Source organism: Sceloporus occidentalis, unplaced genomic scaffold (assembly GCF_023333645.1).
Source record: "Sceloporus occidentalis isolate IW3139 unplaced genomic scaffold, rSceOcc1.0.p SCAF_3, whole genome shotgun sequence".
Taxonomy (NCBI): domain Eukaryota; kingdom Metazoa; phylum Chordata; class Lepidosauria; order Squamata; family Phrynosomatidae; genus Sceloporus; species Sceloporus occidentalis.
In genome coordinates this window covers 9823856-9848822 of record NW_028316983.1, presented here as the reverse complement: position 1 = coordinate 9848822, position 24967 = coordinate 9823856, and the positions used below count along the sequence as shown (strand labels likewise).

The 24967-nt window shown below is 40.6% G+C and overlaps 1 protein-coding gene across 1 annotated transcript in view; it reads left to right on the top strand.

Moving 5' to 3' along the window:
• Positions 1–18081: 18081 nt before the first annotated feature.
• Positions 18082–24967, top strand: part of COL20A1 (collagen type XX alpha 1 chain) — a gene marked incomplete at its 5' end in the record, with an annotated part of 150872 nt that continues 143986 nt past the window's right edge. Inside the window, 4 exons of the mRNA XM_089518465.1 lie at positions 18082–18104; positions 19145–19257; positions 22035–22178; positions 23615–23773. Coding sequence (XP_089374591.1) covers positions 18082–18104; positions 19145–19257; positions 22035–22178; positions 23615–23773 — 439 coding nt within the window. The remainder of the gene's footprint in view (positions 18105–19144; positions 19258–22034; positions 22179–23614; positions 23774–24967) is intronic.

The window sequence follows — 24967 nt, the reverse complement described above, 5'->3', positions numbered from 1 at the left end:
AGAAGAAATTACCAGTTTGGCCTGGAGCAAGGGGTGTTATTGCATCTGTCTGTCTTATGGCTATAGCACCAGTGTATCAATAAGCATGCATAGCATCCAATTGTCCTAATTTATCAAGAACAGTCCGGATTATCCTCTGTTGTCCTGCTTTTTCAGCTACTTTTAAAATGCCTGTTTTTCTCTCTTCCCACTTTCCCCTTTGTCCCCAGCTTGCTTTCCTTTCTGCAGTTCAAAGTGCAAAAGCAGTTTGTACTGAATTAATAGGCAGAGGAATGGAGAGGGCAGGGTCTTGTCTTTTCCTGTAGATTCAGGCAAAAGCAAACTGCTGCAGGTTTTCCTGACTTGTTTTTTCCCCTCCTTTATAACTTTTCTCATCTTATCCACACTGTAAGATTGCTTGGCCACATGTGCCCTGGTTTCCATCTATGAAATGTTGCAGGATCTGTAAGCATGGGGAAAGTGAACAAGAACTAATACTTAGTCTCTTTAGCTTGTTAATGGAATGGGAAGAGAAAAGTAGCTCATTTATTAAATGAGAGATTCAGTAGGCACAGCATTACAATAAGATCTGTCTAGAGCTTTGAAAAGTTGTTTCTGTAGACCATAACTCCCAGAATCCCCCATCCTCCTAGTCCTGCAGACTTTGTGCTAGTCCAACAAAGACAATATTTCCAAGGTTTGGTTGTTGATGCCATGACTCTTAACTGAAAGTATCAGCAATAGCCAGGATAATATACTGGTTGTCTTCCATGAGCTGGATTCTGGGCAGGTATTGCCAATGGTTGCTAGTCCCAGGCCATACCTGAAGTGTTCAGGTTACTTTGCAGACTTTATTGGCAAGTGGGGTTTAATGCACTCATTTGAATCCCAATTTGGGAAGAAGGCAGGATATAAGTCCAATAAATAAAATAAAATAAAATTTGCAATAAGCTCACTGAGATTTTATTAAATTTGTACCTAAATATCCTAAAGACACCAGATTCTGTCTGATGTTGAAAGCTGAACAGGATCAGCCCTGGTCAGTACTAGGATGAGAAACTGCAAAAGAATACAAGGGGCTGTAGGCTATGTTTTGGAGGAAGGAACTGGCAAAACTACCTCCAAGGACTCCTTGTCTAAGAAAACCTTATAAAATTCACAAGGTTGCCATAAGCTGACAGGCAACACACACCTTGCGGATTCTTCAGGCAAGCTTCCATTTTGGTGAATCACCATAAAGCTGCATCCACTATAGTTGATGTTAAAATACTGTCCCTTGTCTATCATTAAAGTGCCAAGAAATATAAAACTGGCTGGATTTTTCTGGGTATGGTTGTTGGAAAGGTAACTTTTTCCAGGCTCTAAGAAGTTGCAGTGTCTCATTTCTTGAAATTCTCAATGCTTCATGCTGCAGTTGTCAAGTAATAACATATGTTTAATGGAAGAAGATGGAAATGGCTGGGGAATTGATATCAGGAATGGGGAATATTATGCGGTTGTTAACTATGATCCTGGAGCGGCAATTGGAACAGTGTGGGGCAATGGGAGATATAGTGTTAAGCGGGTGAAAATGAAGTATAAGGGAAGACAAGATCGATGGTGGAAATCTATCTTATATTCCATTCACCCTGTTAGCCCAAAAGAACCGAGGGATGTCCTAACCATACCACAGACCCTTACCTTGTTCCTTTGTAATGCCAGGTTGGTTAGGAACAAAACTCATATAATCCTCGATCTGCTGGAGCAGGAAAATGCCGACCTGGTGTGTTTTACGGAAACCTGGCTGGGGGAATATATTAGTGGGACCTGGGCTCAGGCTCTCCCAGCCAGGTATGCCTTTATGGAGCAGGTTAGGGAAAGTGGGCGAGGGGGGGGGGGAGTAGCCTTGGTCCATAAAAGCATCTTCACTCTGACCAGGAAACCTGTCTGGAAAACAGACCACATTGAGTGTATTTACCTGACACTGAAAGTTAGGGATAGTCTGGGGATTCTGTTGACATACCATCCACCCTGTAGCTTAACAGACTCCCTGCCCGAGCTGACACAGCTGATCTCAGAGCTGGTGTTGGAGTCCCCCAGGCTTTTTCCTGACAGTCAGGGCTGTTCGACAGTGGAACACACTCCCCTGGAGTGTAGTGGAGTCTCCTTCCTTAGAAGTCTTTAAACAGAGGCTGGATGGCCATCTGTCGGGGATGATTTGATTTAGATTTCCTGCATGGCAGGGGGTTGGACGGGATGGACCTTTTGGTCTCTTCCAATTCTATGATTCTATTCTCCTCTGAATGCCTGTCTTGAGTCAGTAATGGGCTAAATGAGGGAAAACAAACTCAGGCTGACTCCAGAGAAAACGGAGGTACTAGTGATAGGAACCCCAGATCTAGGGAAGGAAATTTGTCAACCTGTCCTGGATGGGGTCACACTTCCTCTAAAGGACAAAGTTTGCAGCTTGCGAGCACTCTTGGACTCATCCTTACAGTTGTCATCTCAAGTGGATGCGATGTCCAGGAGTGCTTGCTATCAACTTCGGTTGATACGCCAGCTGCGCTCCTACTTGGACCGAAGGGACCTTGAAGCAGGGGTACATGCACTGGTAACCTCTTGTCTTGATTTCTGTAATGTGCTCTACATGGGGCTACACTTGTGCCAAGTTCAGAAGCTTCAATTGGTTCAAAATATGGTAGCCAGACTGGTCACTGGTACCTTCAGGTCTGACCATATAACACCCATATTAAAATCACTTCACTGGCTCCTGATCAGCTTCTGGGCACAGTACAAGGTCTTGCTTATTACCTTTAAAGCCCTATATGGCTTGGGCCCAAGTTACTTGTGGGAATGCCTCTCCCTACATAATCTGCCCCGCATTCTCAGAACATCTGGGAAGAATTTATTAGAAATACAAAAGACCAGATTGGCCATGATTTCCCAAAGAACTTTTATTACCACTGCTCCTAAATTGTGGAATGGCCTGCTGCAAAAGATCCGTCTTATTACCACTTTGGATGCTTTGAAGAAGGCAGTCAAGACGGAGCTCTTCTGGCGGACCTTTCCGTCTGACCCTGTTTAGGATATACATCCATTAATCCTTGATGATAATTCTGGGCAATCCTACTGTTACAAAACTGTTGTACTATAAGTTGACATTATTATTGTTGAAGTGATGTATTGTATTGCATTTACTGCATTTTATTTATTGTAATTATATGTGTTTTTATCGGGTTGTAACCCTGCCTCGATCTGCAGGGAGTGGCAAAAAAAAATATAAATAAATTATTTATTATTTATTATTATTATATGCAATGAGCTTTTCTTAAGTTGCATGAAACCTTATCTAACATTTGACAGCCAAACATTTTTAAATGCTACAAACTACCTTTGTAAATTAAGCAGTGCTATTGAGGGCATTTACTCAGGCAAGAACCCTTTTAGCTTCATTATCCGACCAGACTCTCCTAGACCATCTTTTGAAGGACTATGGAGAGGCGATACGTGCAGCTAAGAACTCGTTCTGTGGTGCACGTGTCGCGTCCGCGGAGTAGCGTCCAGCAGAGTTGTTCAGGGTTGTGAGGGAGCTAACTCAGCTCCCTCCTGCCCCGAACCAGATCCTTGAACCTTCCAAGGCCTGCTGTGACCGATTTAACAACTTCTTCGTGGATAAAATCTCTCGGATAAGCGAAGGTCTGGATGCCAGTATTAGAGCAGAAACCAGAGTAGAGGCGTCCAGAGCTTCCATGGACTTGGTTAAACTGGATCACTTTGAGTCTGTAAGTACCGAGGATGTGGACAGGATCCTTAGGAGTGTTAGGAAGATGACCTGCTCTCTCGATCCCTGTCCCTCATGGCTGGCGGCTCAGGGGGGACCGGTGGTAACTTCAATGTTACACCGGATTATTAATACATCTTTCAGGGATGGGTAATTTCCTTCGAATTTAAAATTGGCCACTGTAAGACCTTTATTAAAAAAGCCCTCCCTTGACCCCCTGATGCATAATAATTATCGGCCTGTATCGCTGTTGCCATTTTTGGGTAAGGTGATCGAGAGGGCGGTTGCGATCCAGCTCCAATCGATCCTGGATGAAACGGATTATCTAGACCCATTTCAAACCGGCTTTCGGGCGGGTTATGGGGTTGAGACTGCCATGGTCGCCTTGGTCGATGACCTCCGTCTGGGCATTGACAGGGGAAGCGTGTCCCTGTTGGTGCTCTTGGACATCTCAGCGGCTTTCGATACCATAGACCATGGTATCCTTCTGGAGCGCCTGGTAGAGGTGGGAGTCGGGGGCACTGCGCTCCAGTGGTTCCGGTCCTACCTCTCTGGGAGGTTCCAGATGGTGAAGCTGGGAGACGTGTGCTCCGACAAGAGACCCCTAACATCTGGGGTCCCTCAAGGAGCCATTCTGTCTCCCATGCTTTTCAACATTTACATGAAACCGCTGGGAGAGATCATCCGGAGACATGGGGCGCGGGGTTATCAGTACGCTGATGACACCCAAATAATTTTCTCTATGTCTCCGACTGATGCAGTGACCGGGGATGGCATCTCTCCTCTCGTGGCCTGTCTGGAGTCGGTAATGGGCTGGATGAGGGAAAACAGACTCAGCTTGAATCCAGAGAAAACGGAAGTACTTGTGATAGGTTCTCCTGGCCCAGGGATGGCGGTGGTTCCACCTGTCCTGAATGGGATCACGCTTCCCGTGAGGGACTCTGTACGCAGTGTGGGGGTGCTCCTCGACTCGTCGCTCCACCTTACATCTCAGGTGGACGCGACGGTCAGGAGCACCTGTTATCAGCTTCGGCGGATACGCCAGCTGCGTCCCTACCTGAGCCAGGGGGACCTAGAAACAGTGGTACATGCTCTGGTAACCTCTCGGTTGGATTTCTGCAATGCGCTCTACATGGGGCAACCCTTGTACCATACCCGGAAGCTGCAATTAGTGCAGAATATGGCAGCAAGACTGGTCACTAATACATCTAGGACCAGTCATATAACACCGGTCTTAAAAGACCTACATTGGCTGCCTATTCGCTTCCGGGCGCAATACAAGGTGTTGGTTATAACCTATAAAGCCCTAAATGGCTTGGGCCCAGGGTACTTAAAGGACCGCCTCTCTCCGTACAATCCGCCCCGCACACTCAGATCCACCGGGCAGCATTTGTTAAGAGTTCCGGAGGCTAGATTGGTTAACACCACTAGAAGGGCCTTTTCCATCTCGGCCCCCACCCTCTGGAACTTGCTGCCCATCGAGCTCCGTTCAGCAACCTCCCTGGCCCAATTTAAGAAGGGGCTAAAAACATTCTTTTTCAAGCAGGCTTACCCCCTCTGTCAATTGTTTGTGATCTGGCACAAGTTCTTTTATTACTGTTTTAATGGTATTGTTTTTATAAATTGTATTGAATATTGCTGTTAACCGCCCTGATGTTTTGAAGGGCGGTATATAAATAAAGTTATTTATTTATTTATTTATTATGTTCTTTTCTATCCATTTATAGGTCATCATGCTGGCTCACAGTCATGCCTGGATTTCCTGTGTAATGTTTGCATGTCACATCACACTACAGGTGTTGAGTCAAGGTAAGGAGACATCTCACCCCCCCCCCCCCACAGATCACGCACCTAGGTGTCATAATCTGGGTTATTTGACTATTTTACCAATTATTTCCCACAATATTTGCCCAGCAGTAAATCTGGATTAGGATGGACTGACCCTCTCTGAACATGATAACAAGAGAAGAGTTCATCAGGCCTATCTAGTCCAGCATTCAGGGTTTTAATTCAAACTTTTAAGGAGATAAACCAGTTACACTTAAATTGGTTTAAACTGCTGAACCAATTTCACTTAAAATCAGACTGAAACCCAGAATGGATTCATTGCCCTACTGATGTGGGAGCCACCAGCCATGACAGATTGTACTGCTATACCGTGAATTCATCCAATTCTTCTAAAAACCATCCACACTGGCAACCATAACTACATCTAGCTAGATGGTAGATGTAGAGCAGAATGGAGGGTGAGAGCTGGCATCACAACAACTGGGAAGGAAAGAGGAAGGTAAATAAATAAATAGACTCCCCCTCCCAGTCTCTGAAAGTTTTAGGTACAAATCATTTTGTCCATGACAAATATTAATTGCATTTTAAAGCCTACCTGATTCCTCTCACTCTTTATTCTGCATCCTTATACCACAACCCAGTAGAGATCTATAGCTCGATAATGCACCATTCAAATACAAATTTGAATAACAGGGGACATTGGATTTGTTGTCATATTTAGCTGCCAGCATTCTTGGTCCTTCATTTTGGGGATCCCTGAGTGACAATTGAGGACTGGCCAGTGCAAGCCAAGATGAAAACAGCCTCTTGTTTTATTAGGAAATGAATCCTCTTTTTGTTCTGCCTGCTATCCCTGCCTATGCTCCAGCTTGGGGTGATGCAACTGGACCCTGTGAATTCTCTTCTGGGGGAAGAGTGGTCCTTCTTTTCTGTTTTGGCCTGTGAATCTCGGCTTTGTTTCTTCCCACAAAATAATTTCCTTGGAGGAAGCTGGAAGGGTTATCTCTAAAAGGTTAAACTACACAGATGTGGGTCTGAGTCAGTTGTTGTGTCCGCAATGAAGCAAAGGACATAGGAAGAGCTCTTCTGGCTCAAGACTGAATGCCTGTTTAATCCAGAGTTTCTTTAGTCCAGCATATTGTATCCCATAGTAGCCAGCTAGATGCTTGTGAAAAGCCCAAAACTAAGGGGGGGGGGGTTGTCCTCATAGTACAAGCATACCTCAGTTAATAATGGCTTTGATAAAGAAGCTCCTTTTAATGAAGTCTTTTAAACCTGCACATCCCTACAACAATTAATAACCATGGTTGGAATTCATGATTGCAGATATGAATGAACAATCTAGAGTTACACATTCTTGACTGATTCATATTCATGATTGCTAGGTATTCAATACTGTAGGGAACAGATAGGGACTGTAAATGTAGCCCAATCCTGATTTATTAGGCAGCAACCATTCCAAGCGCTGAGAGTCTGTTCTCATCAATCAGGGTGAAGCAGACTGACATTCCCTCCTTTATGCCAGCAATCTCTTGTGTGGCAAGCAGAAGTAGGATCCCTGTCACAATCTGTCCTCACATTGGAGGTCCCTGGTGTGGGGGAAGTGAAAACCTTCCTGATCAACAACAAACAAACAAACAAACAAACAAACAAAAAAACACCAGATCCCTGTCACTCAGAGTGGTCATTGCCAGATAAATCAGGATTGGGGGTGAAGTTGGAACAGGAGATGCTACTTTAAGTAAAGTACATTTAACTAAGCTAAGTAGCTGATCTGTTGTCACAGCAGATTATGGTAATGTAATGTACGATACATTACATTACAACAATGACCATGGAAGATCTGCACAAATTCAACCCAGACAATGAGGAAATAGAAATGCAGTGGGCCCTCCTTATCTATGGGCTTGCCATTTGTGGATTTAAGCATCAATGGATGGCAAGCCACCATTGTCCCCAATGCATGCAGGTGCGCTAGTGGGTGTATGCATGTTGCACTGCCATCAGGAAGAATGGGACTTGAGGTTCTGCTTTTTTTGGTATCTGTGTGTGTGTGTGGGGGGGTCTGGAATGGTACAAAGGTAGTAAAAGAGTTCCCATACCTTGAATCAAACATTGATCAGAACGGGAACTTCAGTCAAGAAATCAGAAGAAGACAAAGGGGCTTGACAGGCTGTTTAAGAGCTGAGTTGGCTTAAGATTGTTGCTGGAAGCAACTTGTCTATTACCTAGCCAGCATTCTTGTCCTTGATTCCTGTTTTCAGACTTCTGCATTTCTTACTTTGGCTTCTTTGACCCTTGGACTGTGTTGACCTTGATTCCTGTTGTTTCCCTTGACCTGGACTGCTTGACCAATGCCTTCCTCTTAACAGACTCCCACAGGCAACAGCGCTTTCTAGCGGCTTGTAATTCACTGCCTTTGCCTGCATTATCAGTTGATGATTTCCTCCCAGGCAGCCTGTGCAGCTGTTTGGTGAATCAGGACACAAGATGATTGTGTTGCCTGTTTTACTGAAGTATTTCCTATATTGCTACGTATTTTATATGTATTATCCTATTATTTCTTAGATTGTACGCCATAGGCAGGTTTACTCTTACATATTTATTGCTTTTATGTACAGTGCTATGCAAATCTACAGTGCTATATAAATAATAATAATAATAATAATAATAATAATAATAATAATATGAAGGCTGTCATATTTTAGCCATATCATGAGAAGGAAAATAGGAAGTAGAAAAAGAGAGAGATTGCATGCTAATGGATGGACTCTATTAAGGAGATCATAGGTATGAACTTGCAGGACCTAAGCAGAACAGTAGAGAATAGGGGGATTTGGAGATGTCTCATCCACAGGGCTGCCATGAGTTGGGATCCATTCAAAGGCAGTTAACAACAACAACACAGTAGCTGATCTAGAACCTTGGCCCATGTTATTGTTGTTAACTGCTGTCACGTCAGCTTCAACTTATGGTGACCCTATGAACACGATACCTCCAACTCATCCTGCCATCAACAGCCCTACTCGGGTCTTGCAGAGTCCAGGCCAAGATTTACTTGATTGAATCTATCTGTCTATCTGTTTTTTTTCCTACTGCCTTCCACTTTGCCAAGCATTATTGTCTTTTCTAGTGAGTCATGTCTTTCATGATATGGCCAAAGTACAACAGCCTCAGTTTAGTCATCTTGACCTCTAGGGAGAGTTCAGGCTTGATTTGTGCTAGGACCCATTTGTTTGTCTTTTTTTCCCCTTTTTATAAATCTTTATTGGATTTTCATTAAAAAACAAAACAAAACAAACAAACATACATTAATAAAGGTTGATTACATATACACATACGTTATAGAAAGGGATGGGAAGGGAAAAGGAGAGGAAGGAAGAGGGAGATATAAAATAAGGAATCAAGAAAAGCTTAAAGGTAATAGAAAATAACAAACAAGGAAGGGGAGGATCAAAACATAAAAACATTTAGACAGTACCGAACTAACCTAAAAAAGGGAAAATAAAGAACAACAACATATACCTTGAAACCTAACTAGACAACATTTAAACATTTAACCATAACAATTGTGCTTCCTGAGCTATGACATTTCCTTTCTTTTTATGACAATACTACTACTATCTTGCTAGTTTAATTTGATCTCTGTTGCAACTTACTTGCAGCTTCTAGGGTTTGTTATTGTGAAACTACAAAATAACAATCTAATCAGCTAAGATTTTAACTTTAGACCAGCACATCTATTTTTCAAACTATAATTTTGTTCCATAAGAAGGTAACATATTTACTGTTTCCCCTCCGATTTCTTACCCCATTTTTGGAATGTTATCCTTTGGGGAGAAAAAAAGACATAAATAAACAACCTTTCCCTCTTATTTATTAACATCTCAAGAATTTCTTATTGAATTTTTGAATTTTCTTTTGCTACCAAGTAAGAAAATGATTATAGAGGCAGATATTTTAGCAGAGCAAAATCTGCTTAAATCATTATATTCAACATATTCATAATATTATCTATTGTGATACTTAACACCAAAGCCATATTTTTTTCGCCATTTAGAACGTCCATCAATGGTATCCATATTTTTTTACTTGTTTCCCAAGAATGTCCACGCCTTAGGCACGTTAGTTTATCCATTTCGGAAATGTCTAACAATTTTAGCCACCATTTGTCCAAATCGATCTGTTCTTTATTTCTCCAGTTGGAGGCATAAATTAGCCTTGCAGCTGTAACCAAATAAAAAAGCAATTTCCCATGCTTACTCTCTAAGGATTTATCTGTCACCATATTTAATAAGTAAAGCTCCGGTTCCATCTTAAACTTATATTTTAAAATCTTTGTTCCATGTTTTGAATGGAATTTCATTACATATAATTGGTATACTTTGAAATAAAAAGATCATTTTGGGTAGAATGTTCATTTTAATTGTCGAGATTTTACCAAGCCAGGAAAGTCCTATTTTACTCCATTTATTTAAATCTTTTTTAATTTCTATCCATGTTTTTTCATAATTGTTTTTGAATAAATTTGCATTATGTGCGCTAATGTTAATCCCTAAATATTTTACTTTTTTTTGTATTTGATATGCCGTTTTTGATTTTAAAACCAGCACCTCTTTTTTACTTAAATTCATTGGGAGTATAGCAGTCTTATCCTTGTTTATTATTAAGCCTGAAACTTGTCCAAAGTTATCTAAAATTTTGTCAAGGTTGGTAATGTCGTTAACAGGGTCTGAAAGGGCAAATACAACATCGTCCGCGTATGCACGCAATTTAAATTCGTTATTTTTAATTTTAACCCCTTTAACCAATTTATCTGCTCTTATTGTGTTATTCAAAATTTCTAATACCATTATAAAAAGTAATGGGGAAAGGGGGCAACCCTATCTAGTACCTTTAGATATTTTAATATTATTAGATCTTTCCCCATTTATTATAATTTTAGCAAATTGTGTCTGATATATTTTATCAATCCATAAACAGAATTTGTCCCCCATATTCATTTTCTTTAAAATTTCTTTCATAAATAGCCAATTCACATTGTTGAAAGCTTTCCTAAAATCAATGAAGATCAGAGCTAAACTTTTATCTATTCTTTTCTCATGTAAGTCAATTAAGTTCAACATAAATCTGATATTATCTTTGAGTTTCCTATTTGGCAGAAATCCAGATTGATCCTCATTGATCAAACCTTGAAGAATTGTTTTTAATCTTTTTGCCAATATATGTGCAAAAAGTTTATAATCTGCATTTAAAAGGGCTATGGGACGGTAATTAGAGGGATCAGAAAGATCCTTGTCTGACTTGGGGATTAAAGCAGTATTAGAGTCCTTCCATGAATTAGGGATGTTATTTTCTAATATACCATTCATGACCTCTACTAGGTGTTGTTCCAGCTGGGGTTGGAAGGATTTATAATATTCCGCTGGGAATCCGTCTGGTCCAGATGCTTTCCCATTTTTACTACTACATATAGCATCTCTCAATTCTAACAGTGTAATTTCTTGATTAAGAAACTTCCTTTGTTCTTCAGTAATAACTTTAACTTCTTTGTTGTTTAAATATTCAGTTATTTGATGGATTTGAATGTTATCTTTTTTAAATAAATTCGCAAAATGTCTAGTAAATATATTTTGAATGTCTTTTTGTACAGTATAATATTTCCCATTATCCTTAATTGATGTGATTGTCTTCTTTTTGGCATTTTCTTTTAGTTTGTATGCCAACATTTTACCGGGTTTATTTGCTCCCTCAAAAAACTTCTGCTTAACCATTTTCATGTTTTTATTTATCTCTTCTACTAAAATAATTGAAATTTGTTTTTGTATATATTTTATTTCATTTTGAATTTTTTTGTTGTTAGAGTATTTTAATAATAATATTTCTTTTTCTTTTAAATTTCTCTGAAGTTCATCTAACTTTTTTTGTTTTTCTCTTTTCTTTTCTGCCCCTTTTTGAATAAAAAATCCCCGCATCACCGCCTTAGAGGTGTCCCATACCACCTCCATATTTGTATTTGCTTGTTTATTTTCTACAAAGTAATTAATCAACGTTTTCCTTGCCTCAGTTAGAATTTTTTCATCCTTTAATAATAGATCATTTAGTCTCCAATTATATTGTTTCTGCCTTGTTAATAATTTCATCATCACAGGATTATGATCAGAAAAGGGTTTGGGAAGTGTTTCTACCTCCAATATATTGGGGCATAAATTCGTAGAAATTAAGATCATATCTAACCTAGCCCATGATTTGTGTACCTCTGAGTAAAAAGTAAAATCTTTTGCTTTGCCATATTTTTGTCTCCAGACGTCTGACAATTTATAAATATCCATCAAATCAAAAAAAGATTTAGGTAATTTCCCCTGATTTTTTTTAATTTTCTTTTCAGAAAGTCTATCTATTTGCGGGTCTAAAACTCCATTCCAATCACCCATGCAAATTATATTATCAAAGGGAATTTCTTTGATTTTATTCAGAAGTTTTGTATAGAATACATCTTTCTTTTCTGTTGGGGCATAAACACCCAAAATTAAAGTTTTCTGATTAGAGATTTGAGATATCACCCCCACAAAATGACCTTTAGCATCATTTAGAACTTCTTCTGCAACAAAATTATTCTTTAAATAAAGTACAACCCCTTTTTTCTTTTTATCTGCCCCTGAAGCAAAACATTGACCTAATTTGCAATTTTCAAGATATTTAAGGTCTTCCCGTCGATCATGAGTTTCTTGGATACAACAAATATCACAATTTTGTTTTTGTAAATAAAGAAAAACCTTTTTCCTCTTAATATTCCTATTTATACCTTTGACATTCCAAGTTATAAATTTAAGCCACTTGTTCTTCATTTATGACGAGATCTTCATCAGCCGCATCCGTGAGGAGGCTCTTGTTTATATCCTCTTCATCAAAAGATTCCTCTTGGTTGTTAACATTTTCTGCAGAGGATGAATGATCCAGAAATGATTTTGCCAAGTTTTGATGACTTTCTAATTGCTCCAGATTGCCTAACATATCTGTGATGTCCTTATTCTCATGTTCTTCCAATTGTGTTTTGGGATGCATCTTATCTTCTTGTCTTACATAGGATGACTTTCCTGATTCCATCTTTCCCTCTGAATTGTCCTTATTTTTCTGCTGTGCCTCTTTCTTTTGATCTCTGAGGAATTGATTCAAAAAGAATTTTGCCTGTTGAACAGTTCTAAGGTGAATTCTCTTTTTCCTATACCAAAACGTAATTCCCTCCGGTAAGAGCCAACGATAAGTAATATTGTTCTGTCTCAGCACAGTTGTCAAAAATTTGTACTCTTTTCTACGTTTTAGCACTTTTGCTGGTACATCCTTAAAAATTTGAAGTACCTGCCCGTCTATTTCCAGAGGGTTTTCATTATGTAATTTTAGGATACGATCTCTTAATTCTTTTCTCAATAGATAAATTACGATGTCCCGTGGTAATTTCTTTTGTTTTGCAATTTTAGAGTTCAATCTAAACATAAGGTCGATTTCCATTAAGCAAAATTGTTCCTCAATATGTAGAAATTTAGATAGGTATGGAATCAATCTTGAGAAGAGATTTTCTCCTTCCTGTTCCGGTAGTCCTCTGATTTTAATACATTTTTCTCTTGCCCTCGTTTCCCAGATTAGTTGGTCATCTTCATAATAATCTTGTCTTACTTTAATTTCCTCCTATTCCTCTTGCGTATCCATCTGCTTGTCTTCAAGGCTGTCAATTTTATCTTTCAGACTAGAAATCTCAGATGAATTTTTCCCCATGGTTTGGCTAATTTCCCTCAGATCATTTTGTAAATCTTTTTTAATTTCCAATTTAAAGTTGTTCATATCTTTGTTCAAATTTTCCATTTGTGCACTAAGTTGAATGGACATTCTTTTAATTTCTTCAAAATATGTAGTGTTTTGATCCATTGTAGATTGATTTTCCAAAGAGGGTCTTCTTATATTTGGATTCTGTGAGCTACTTTTTTGATTTTGTGTTTTTTTCCTAGTTTCCATATTTGCCTTTATAAGCAGAATTTTTTTTAATTAACTGCAAGCAGATATACAGTTTAATATTTCAAAGCAGCATTCACTACCAAACAACTGCAAACAGCTTCAGAGAGTATGTCAAAATTGTTATTATTTACTCTATTTTCAGACAGGCTACCAAATGATCAATTATTCAATTAGCTTACAGATTTACTTGCTAATATTTTCCCACAAACTGTTCTTCAATCTTATTGGTGAATTTGTTTGTCTTTTTTGTAATAATAATAATAAATTTTATTTCTACCCCACCCTTCCATGGAAATGATCAGGGCGGCTTACAAAATTTATAAAAACATTTCAATACAGGATTAAAAATTCAATATAACAGTTAAAACCATTACTACAAAAAACAGGAACAGGAAACAGTAAAATAGGAAAATACACATATCAGGGGCAGAAGAAAAATGCAAAAAAGATACATCGATCCAGGGTCAGAAGGGAAAAAAGGGGCAGGAAGAATAGACAAACAAATTAAGGTGGGAAGGCCAGCCGGAATAGATATGTTTTCAGCTGTTTTTTAAAAACAGCTAATGAGGCGGCGGAGCGAAGCTCTGCAGGGAGCTTATTCCAAAGTAAAGGGGCAGCAGTAGTAAAAGCCCTCTGTGAGGTCCGTGTAAGGTTAGACCTAGGGACCTCCAACAATTTAGTCCCGGATGTTCTGAGTGTGCGGGGTGGATTATATGGGGAGAGGCGGTCCTCCAAGTACCCTGGGCCCAAGCCATTTAGGGCTTTATAGGTCAAAACCAACACCTTGTATTGAGCTCAGAAGCAAATAGGCAGCCAGTGAAGGTCTTTTAAAATAGGTGTTATATGGTCCGACCTGGAGCTACCAGCGACCAATCTAGCTGCCATGTTCTGCACCAATTGCAGCTTCCGAGTTTGGTACAAGGGTTGCCCCATGTAGAGCGCGTTGCAGAAATCCAATCGAGAGGTTACCAAAGCATGTACAACAGATTCTAGGTCCTTTCGGTCCAGGTAGGGACGCAGCTGGCGGATCAGCCGAAGCTGATAACAGGCACTCCTGACCGTCGCATCCACCTGAGAAGTCAGCTGGAGCGACGAATCAAGGAGTACTCCCAAGCTGCGCACCGAGTCCTTCAGGGGGAGCGTGACCCCGTTCAGGGCCGGGTGACGGATCTCACCACCAGAAACCGGGGAACCTATCACCAGTACTTCCGTTTTCCCTGGATTCACACTGAGTTTGTTCTCCCTCATCCAGCCCATTACTGACGCCAAGCAGGCATCTAGAGGGGAGATGCCATCCTTAGTTACTGCATCAGTCGGAGACATAGAGAAAATTATCTGGGTGTCATCAGCGTATTGATAACACCGTGCCCCATGTCTCCGGATGATCTCTCCCAGCGGCTTCATGTAAATGTTGAATAGCATAGGGGACAGAATCGCTCCCTGAGGGACACCAGATGTCAGGGCCCTCCTATCGGAGCGACAGTCCCCCAGCTCCACCATCTGGGACCTGCCCGAAAGGTAGGAACGGAACCACTGCAAAGCAGTGCCCCCAATTCCCAACTCCCTCAGGCGTCCCAGAAGGATACCATGGTCGATGGTATCGAAGGCCGCTGAGATGTCCAAGAGCACTAACAGGGACATGCTCCCCCTGTCCATGCCCAGACGGAGATCATCAACTAAGGCGACCATGGCGGTCTCAACTCCATAGCCCGCCCGGAAGCCAGTTTGAAATGGGTCCAGAAAATCGGTGTCGTCCAAGATCGACTGAAGCTGGAAGGCGACTGCTCTCTCGATCACCTTCCCTAAGAAAGGTAGCAGCGAGATGGGTCTATAATTATTATGAAGCAGGGGGTCTAAGGAGGGCTTCTTTAGCAGGGGTTTAACCACTGCTAATTTTAATTTAGATGGAAACTGACCCTCACTTAGAGATGTATTGATTCTGTGATGTAACATTAGTCGCACCACATCTTCCCCCTGAGCTGCCAACCATGAGGGACAGGGATCAAGAGAGCAAGTCATCCTCCTAACACTTCGGAGGATCTTGTCCACTTCATCGGTACTAACAAACTCAAAGTGATCCAGTATAACAGGGACCACGGACGCTTCGGACACCTCTCCTATAGGATCTGCACAAAAACTGGCGTCGAGATCAGCCCTTACCCGAGAGAATTTATCCGCAAAGAAGTTGTTAAAATCGTCGCAGCAGGCTTTAGATGGCTCCAAAATAGGGCTCAGGGTGGGAGGGAGCCGAGTTAGCTCCCTCACAACCCTGAACAGCTCTGCCGGACGCGACTCTGCGGACGCAATACGTGCAGCATAGAAGGAATTCTTTGCTGCACGTATTGCCACTCCATAAGCTCTCAAATGAGAGCGAAGGAGTGTCCTGTCAGACAAGCGCTGATGTCTTCGCCATTTATGCTCTAGTCGTTTCCTTGCCCTGAGATCTTCCGTATACCAGGGTTGTTTATTGGAAGCAGGCCGGAAAGGACGCTTGGGAGCGATACTGTGTATAGCCCTAGAGAGATTAGTATCCCAGATGTCGGTTAGGGCATCAACAGAATCGCCGTCAGAGCCAGTCGTATACCCCTCTAGGGCTTCTTGGAACCTTATGGGTTCCATCAGCCTTCGAGGGTGGACCATCCTAATAGGTCCGCCACCCCCGGGAGGGTTAATGGTAGGAGCCTTGATTCTAGCCTCAACCAGGAAATGATCCGTCCATGACAAGGGAGAGACATTAGAAATCTCTACCCACGGAGCCTCCATGTCCGTACTGAAGATCACATCAAGAGTATTACCAGCACAATGAGTTGGCCCTGAGACTAATTGAAACAGGCCCATGGCTGCCATGGTAGTCATGAACTCCCGAGCCGCACCTGTTGGAGTATCACTGGCCTCGAAAGGGATGTTGAGGTCCCCCAGGACAAGAAGCCTAGGGGACTCCAACACCAGTTCCGAGACCAGCTGTGTCAGCTCGGCCAGGGAGTCTGTTAGTGCACGAGGTGGCCGGTAGACCAACAGAATCCCTAGACTGTCTCTGGCCTTCAGGGACAGGTAAATACATTCGATGTGATCTGTTTTCCGGACTGGGATCCTGGTTAAGGAGAGGGTGTTTTTATGGACCAAGGCAACACCACCACCCCGCCCACCTAACCTGATCTGGTCCTTAACTGAGTACCCGGCTGGAAGGGCCTGGGCCCACACTGCCTCGCTCTCAGGCCCCAGCCAGGTCTCAGTGATGCACGCCAGGTCGCAGTTTTTATCCTGTAAAAGGTCATACATAATGTGGGTCTTATTTTTTATAGACTTGGCGTTGCATAGGAGCAGAAACAGGGTTTGTGGTACGACTGGGCTGACCCTCAGGCCTCTTTGGTTAGGAAAGTGGAAGGAAGGAGAGATAGGTATCACACATCGATCTCCCCTTCCGTTTAAACACCTATCCACAGTCCTACCGCCATACCTCCCCTTGTACTCCACAGTATCCTCCGAACTCTTCTCCATCCCATTTCCCTCCAATCTGTATCTGTTGATTTAGTAGGTGGTCACCTTGCAAAACAGACAGCTGCTTCTCTTCCTGAGTTATTAGCTGTCAGGGACTGTTACTTACCCTTTCTCAAGTTTTGCATTTTTCAAACAGGTGGCCTTGAAGTTGCCAGGTGTAGCTGCACACTTTCAGCAGAATCTACAATCTCTGGAATTGCTCCCGCCCCCCAAAAAAAACAACAATCCTGAATGCAAAATGATATTTTGAAATTCCAGGTGTGACACTGATCCTCCTCTAATCTAAGAATCTGATGCCTTTGGCATTCAGTCTGGTCTTTTCAGACTGTAGATGGGGAGTTACATTGGACTTAGTAGGGGAAAAAATCTGACTCCATAGAAAAATCTAAGTAGTTCACATTAGGTACGGTCAATCTTGATTTTTCCAATTCCTGATAGATCAGATATTGAGAACAATGAAACAGGTTTTTTGTCTTGTAGCTTTGGGACACTTGGGAATTTCGCCCCCATCCTGTTCAGTGACAGGAAACCATGCAGCTTTTCTATGAAAGTTATATAGGTTGTCAGAAAACTGAGTAGTTTTCGAGAAACTGTGCATCTTTTGGCACAGAACTGAAAACTGTGCAGCTTTCCTCATGGAAAGGAAATTGTACAACATTCAAGCAAGCAAAACCTGCAGCTTAGGTTTCTTTTTCTTCCATATAACATGTTGTTCAGCATTCAAATTACCAGTATTCAAATTAGCAAAGGTGGTGCACAAAAAGATAGCAAGCATAGGTTTTTACAGCAAAGCTGCACAGTTTCTCAACTCTTGTGCAGTTTTCAAAACACTGTACAGTTTATTTTGTGCTGGGAACAACAACAAAATCAAAAAGCTTCCACAAATTGTGGGAATATTTGACATGCCATTTTTTTCTGCACTGATTTCTCAAGTGGTTGGAAATTCCAGATTCAAGCCCTGGAAACTGATGACTTTCCTCTCCATTCTTAGTTCATATGTTACCCTGAACATGTGTATGTTCAGTGTCTGACCTACATAAACACATGTTTATATGAAAGCATGTGGACAATTATTTATTTTAGTTATTAATAACTTTATTTACTTAAAATACTTTTATTATCACAAAAACAACAATAACAATAACATGAACAAATACAGTATATTTCGATATACCTAAAACAAACATCTAGGGAAAACAAAGCTACAAATCTAACTCCAATTAACTTCTAAAAAGAAACAATAAAAAATTAAACATACAAAGACAGGGGGACAATGTTTTTCAACTTTTCTGTCTGTGATTCTTTTACATTAATTGTTTCTACTCCCTTCTTTCTGTTCAGTGTTATCACATGCCTTAGCAATAATCTTAAAGGAAAACAACTTTATTTATTATATGTTCATTTTATACCCTACCTTTCCCCAGAATTAGGCAATTATATATATATGTGTGTCTGTGTGTGTGTGTGTGTTATATGTATGCATTAAGATTTTTTGGGGGGAGTATTTGTGGAATGGTTTGTCTCCACCCAATGGTGCAAGGTAGGCATCAGTAAAATGCTGTGTGACATGCACACACACATACACATACAGTATGTAATGAAACATATGAGCATATTGAGATGGCTTTTTGCAATGTTTTAGCCCATAGGAACAGGGATAGGAACGGTAGGGCTATCCAGATGTTGTTAGATTACAAACCCCAGCATTCTTTGTTGCTTATTAGGTTTGCTGAGAATTGCAATCCAGTATCTGAAGGGCTACATAATTCCCATCTCTGGAATAGAAGCATATCAGTAATATTGAAGAAGGGACTGTAGGAAGTGGACTCAAGCCATTGATCCATCTGCTCAACACAAAGTGACAGCAGCTATCTAGGTTTTCATGCTGTTTTTCCCCCTTGACTGGAAATACCTGAGATTGAACATTGTACTTTCTGACTGAACTAGTATCCCCTTGTTCCCTCATCTCTAAGAGAAAACCAGTCTTTTAAGTCTGCATTCACAATTAACATAATTGAATTAAAGTGGGATGTATAGGTTTGTACCAAAAAAACCAAAACAAAAACACATTTCTACCTACATTTAGAAAGCTGTTAAAAATTCTCTTCCAGGCTCAAACCGGTTGAAGCTGACCGTCTTGTCAGAAGACAGATTACAGATGAAATGGAAAGAAACAGAGGGAAACACAAATGGATACAAAGTTCGTGTGAAGCCCATGGCAGGTATGTGATGAGAAGAAATCAGAGTGCAATTTCTCTTGGAAGGATACAGGTTCTAAATGCACTTCTTTGTAATGCATACAAATTTGAATTCAGTGAGGTCCCAGGCTGAGCTTCAAATTTTTGGGGATCCCAGGCAAATCTACCCCTGGTACTTGAGGAGCTTTTAAGGCTGTACAGAATATTCACAAATATTCTCACCCTTGACATGTTAAGAAAACTGCCATGATTTCCTTATTTATTTTGCCCTTAAGCAAGAGCTAAAGTTTGGGGACATGTGGGGAGGTCAGAGTAAGCCTGAGGGCTGCAATGCCACCCATGGATTACACTTTTCCCTTCCTTAAACTGCATGAACACAGTCTTTATTTTTTAATAATTTAGGACCCGAAAAGACAGGCCAAAGTAAAGCTGCTTCGGGTAACTTTGGAGTTATGCTGTTTAAACAACTCAAACATCTTAAGAGGCCAGAAGCTGTACCAAAGCTGCGCTCCAGTACTTAGGACTGGAGCATGGCTTTGGTGTAGCTTCCAGCCTCTTAGGACACATGCAGCATTTAAAAAGCATATCTCCAAAGTGACCCAAAGCAACTTTGTTTTGACCTGTCTGTCTGGGCCTAATAATAATAATAATAATAATAATATTTGGAGTTATGCTTTTTAAAAGAATCAACAACACTTGTTTGGACATGCTTAGCTGCGAGTGGTTTAACACAGGAGTTATAAATTTCTATACTTAATTTTTTTTGCTCCCTTGAAAGAACGAATGCATTGACCTCATAAAGTGTGTTTGTAACATCTGTAAAGAAGTTTTGTTTTGTTTCGTTTTTTTATTTCGGCATTCCGGCAACTCATTTTTTGTTTTTGCAATCAGGCTGGTCTTCAGAAATTGATAATTCACAGCAGTTTTCTCCAGACCTGTGCTGCCCTCTAGAATAGTTGAGCTCCAACTCCCATCATCCTCAGACAGCATGACAGAAATCATAGTAAAACACCTAGAGAGCACAAGGTTGGGGGAGGCTGGTTCATAACTTACTGTGAGCTCTGTGCTCAACTGCAGAATGATCCTGCTGTTTTAAACTTTGCTATGTATACTAAAGTTATTACCCCTCCTTTTTAACATTCAGTCAAATCTGGAAAATATGCAGGCTTGTCATTCCAGCACTTTAAGCTAATAATGGGTTTGAAAAATCAGATATGAACCTATTCTGGATGCATTCCAAGATTTCAGTGGGCGCTATGACATTCCTGATGTATGAAATAGATTCCTAGTGAGGTAGTTAAGCAACTGTTTAATCATGTTTATCTTTAAAAAAGAGATGTTCATACATGTGTGAAAGGTGTTAATATTTGTGTCTATCATGTTAGCTATGAAATGCAAAAGCCGATGTGTGTAAGAATCAAAGAAGGACTCCTTTGGGTTAGGGCAGTGCTCCATTTAATTCCCTCCTCAGTCAAATGTTCTCTCTGCTTGATTTTTTTTGCCTCAAATATAGATATTTAGGAGAGGCAACTCTGACTGAAAAAGCCATCACTTTTTCAATTTTTCGTGACAGTTTACAACTGCTCAGAGATTTTCTTTCCTGTGTCTCCTGCTATTTCATTGGGCCATCCTTTCATTTCTCATTGAATAACCCCAACTAGTGAAGAATCATATGCTCTTTGTGATGGTGTTACAAATCTATATAGCCAGTTAGAAACAGTACTGTGCTGACATTCAAGAAGACAAGGGAGGTTAAGGGGGGAGGATGTTGCTGTTACTTGTGATATGGATGATCCTAGACAATCAGAGGCCACTTTAAAAATGGAATTGTTTCCCAAAACATAGAAGATTTTTATACCTGGCTCCATTGCTGGTCAAACATGGCTCAAACATCCACTCCCCTTGTGATGATTCAGGGACACTAAGGAGGGAGAGACAATTCCCTGACGATTGAGGAAGCGTGCCCGACTTCCAAACATGCAAGCTATCTCCACCTTTTAAGGATGTTAGAGCCATGTTTGACCAGCGATGGAGCCAGGTATGAAAATCTTCATAGACTCATAGAGCTGGATGAGATTCCAAGGGCCATCCAGTCCAATCCCATTCTGCCATGCAGGAAGACACAATCAAAGCACCCTTGACAAAAAGCCATCCAGCTTTTCTTTGAAAACCTCCAAAGAAGGAGACTCCCTCACACCCCAAGGCAGTGTGTTCCATTGTCAAACTGCTCTGACCATTGGGAGGTTCTTCCTAAGGTTAGGTGGAATCTTTTCCCCTGCGCTTTGAATCCATTGTTCCATGTCCCTGTCTCTGGAGCAGCAGAAAAAGAGCTTGATCCATTTTAGTATGGCATTTGCTGTGTTACTTGCAGTGACCCTTTTTGGACCACACCACACCAGCTTTCAGATGTGATGACCACCTTTTTAAAGTATTCCACTATGTTAAAGATACATATTATCTGTGCTCTTCACATTTCATTCTAAGAAAATAAGAGAAAGCTTGGAGCATATCCTTTCAGATTTCACAGAGCATGTTGTATGTGAGTCATTATGGAAAAGAAAAGATCTCAAGCTATCCTGTTTGACTATTTGTGTATGACCAGGCAAACATACTGATCACATTACATTTCACTTTACATTTCCTACACTGAGTTTCTGTAAGAGAAGGAAATAGCTAGGCAAATTAGAAAGTAATCCTGTGCTTCCTGGGAGGACAGTGAGGGGACCATAAGATGCTACAGACATCTCTATATCACTGCCTCAGATACTGCCTTCATGATTCCCCTCTTTTTCCTATTACAGGTGATTCTGAACAGGAAGTGATGTTGAAAACCAAGACAGCTAAAGTGACAGTGGGGGGATTGAGTCCCACAAAAGAGTACACCTTACAAATATACATCTTGAATGGTTCTCAGGAGGCCCTCTTTGTCAAGAGGAAATTTGTGAGTAAGTGTTTTTTTTTTTTTTTTTTAAATTTTCTAGATGTCTTAAACACATTGTATTTTTCTCTAGATGTGCTGCCAATGCTGGGTAGCTACCTTTTGCTTAGCCTTGGCTAGGTAGTACAGTCTGCCCTCCATATCCATGGATTCTTTACCCATGGATAGCTTGAATCTATATATTCATGCACAATATATATGCATGCACAAACCTTGATTTTGCTGTTTTATAAAAAGGGCACCATTTTACTATTACATACTATTCCATTGTATTTAAGGGACCTGAACATCCATGGATTTTGGTATCCATGTGGGGGGGGGGGGGCTGGAACCAAACCCCAACAGATACCAAAGGCCTACTGTATTTCAGTTTCAGGGGTACAATAAGACTGACCCATTCATGCAATTGTTCATCTTGGCCAAACAATCAGGGTTCCTACTACGGAAGTGGCCAATAGTGACAAAACATTGACAGTAACAGTGGAGATAGATGTAGAGAACAATAATGTAACAGATATCCTGCTGGATCAGACCCAAGGTCTATCAAGCAAATTATATTGAGAGGCATACTTTCTCAGCTAGGGGAGCAAATATATAGCCATCATATTAGGGATGTAATTATTTTTGCTAATTTTATTCCCCAAAATAAATAATTTTAGCAATTTTCTTCCTACTGCAAGAAAGTCTTCAAACACTATCTTTGAAAACAGTGGAGTTTTCCAAGAGAATTTGCAGTTTGGGACTTTGTACAAAATTTATCCCTTTCTTTGCACAAAATGTAACAGTTTCCATGCAAGATAAAGGATGTTGGAATAGAAATATTACTTTTTCTTTGCAAAAAATGCTGTTTTCCTTGGTAAAAATATGTCCTGAACTGCAAAGATTCTAATCTGCCCAGGAACCCTGGTGGCACAATGGCTAAATGTCAGTACTGCAACCACAAGGTTGTGAGTTTGGTTCTGAGGGGCTCCAAGGTTGACTCAGCCTTCCATCCTTTTGTAGATTGGTAAAATGAGTACCCAGCTTGTCAGGAGAAATTGGGTTACATGTTGTAAACAGCTTAGGGATTACTTAGCAGTATAGAAATGTAAATGCTATTGCTGTTGCTTCTTATCAGGGTTTCCTGACTCTTGGGAAACATATTTTTGACCATTTTCCAAATATTTTTGAAAATTCTTTGCTAGCTTTATCCTCCATTAGAAACAATATATGCACTTACTCAAGGAAAGGAAGGCAGAGAATAATGAAGGAAACAAATAACATAGGAGTATAGTTTGGCTGGGGCATTTAGGAAGTGATATAGCAAAACAATAATTTTTCTAAAGCCTTGGAAATGTCTATCTCAGCTTGTGAAAAACCATGAAATGCAGAAGTTGTGCACATATCTTTAACTTGGTTGACTTCATTGCTGACTCTGATTATTCACATTTTGGCTGTTTACAGTTGAAGAACTGAAGAACTTCTCCCAAGCGAGAAGTAACAGAAGACACCCAACAAGTGCGCCAGAAAAGACAGAGATGTCACTGGAGAGCACAACGCCTCCATATATCCTGGAAACATTTGACACTTCACCAGCTGTCAGTGAAGTGTCAACTTTGATAAGTATGTGTGGTGCTCAGTGGAATTAAACCTGGACTGAAGGTTTAGCATGTGGAACTTTAGGCTTTAGGGTTGGATTTGGGTCCAAACAAGAGAGTGAAATTCCCTTTTCTATGATGCATTTTTTGAGAGACACATGGAATGGATTTTGGAGATGTGAGGCAAAACTCACTAGTTTTCCTTCCACTCTTTGGCTTAATATCATGATGGGAAACACCTAGCCCCCAGGCTACAAGCACAATTTTTGCTCCCTTCCAAGAAAATTCTACATCAACCCAAGATGTGCAGATCACATGGGGAGGACACAGCTTGATTGGGAACCAATTAGGCTGCGACATACTGCAAAATTAATGCAGATTGACATCACTTTAATTGTCATGACTCCATCCTATGGAATCCTGGGATTTGTAGCTTGTTGTGGCACCAGAGCTCCTTGACAGAAGAGGTTAAATATCTCACAAAAATACAAATCTCTGAATTCCATAGCATTGAGCCATGACAGCTAAAGTGATGTCAAACTGCAGTATAGATGAAGCCCTCAGATGGCAATTGAAAATATTAATTGGCTCCAAAACTTGATGCATGCTGTCTGTGCACCTTGTTTAATATGGGAGTGTCTTGTTTAAAGCAACAAAAAAAAAATTGTTTGGCAATGTATGAGTGTGTGGTTTCAGTGAGTTGAGGTGTGTGTGGCAATGCAGTTCCCCAAACCCCAGAGGTTGCACATTCTTACTCTAGATCATGATATAGTATCATTCTGATGAACTTTTCCCCCTACTTTATATAAGCATTGATGTCTCCATACTTCCAACAGTAACTTGGTCTGCAAAGTATCTGATTGTGGTGTGTGGTTATTTTAGCCCTACAGTAACTGCAAATACATCAAGGTTCTCAAGCTGTGTCTGGCAGGAAGGCAAAACAGCCTCACTGAACAGATCACATTGTGTAATTAAAATTCATTTTAGATAATGCCTGCTAATTAAGTTGACTAATGATCAGAAGAGCTGGGTGCTGTTGGAATTTGGCTTGTTCTCTTTGTCATGATGCAGTTCTCATGAAGCTGATTTTGAACCTCTTGAGATTATTCCATTACAGAAAAAACATCCAACCACACAAACATTTCAGGTCATGATTTCATTTCCTATGCAGAGAGATAAGTTCCACAAAATCATTTCTTTAATTATTTAGCCTTTAGAC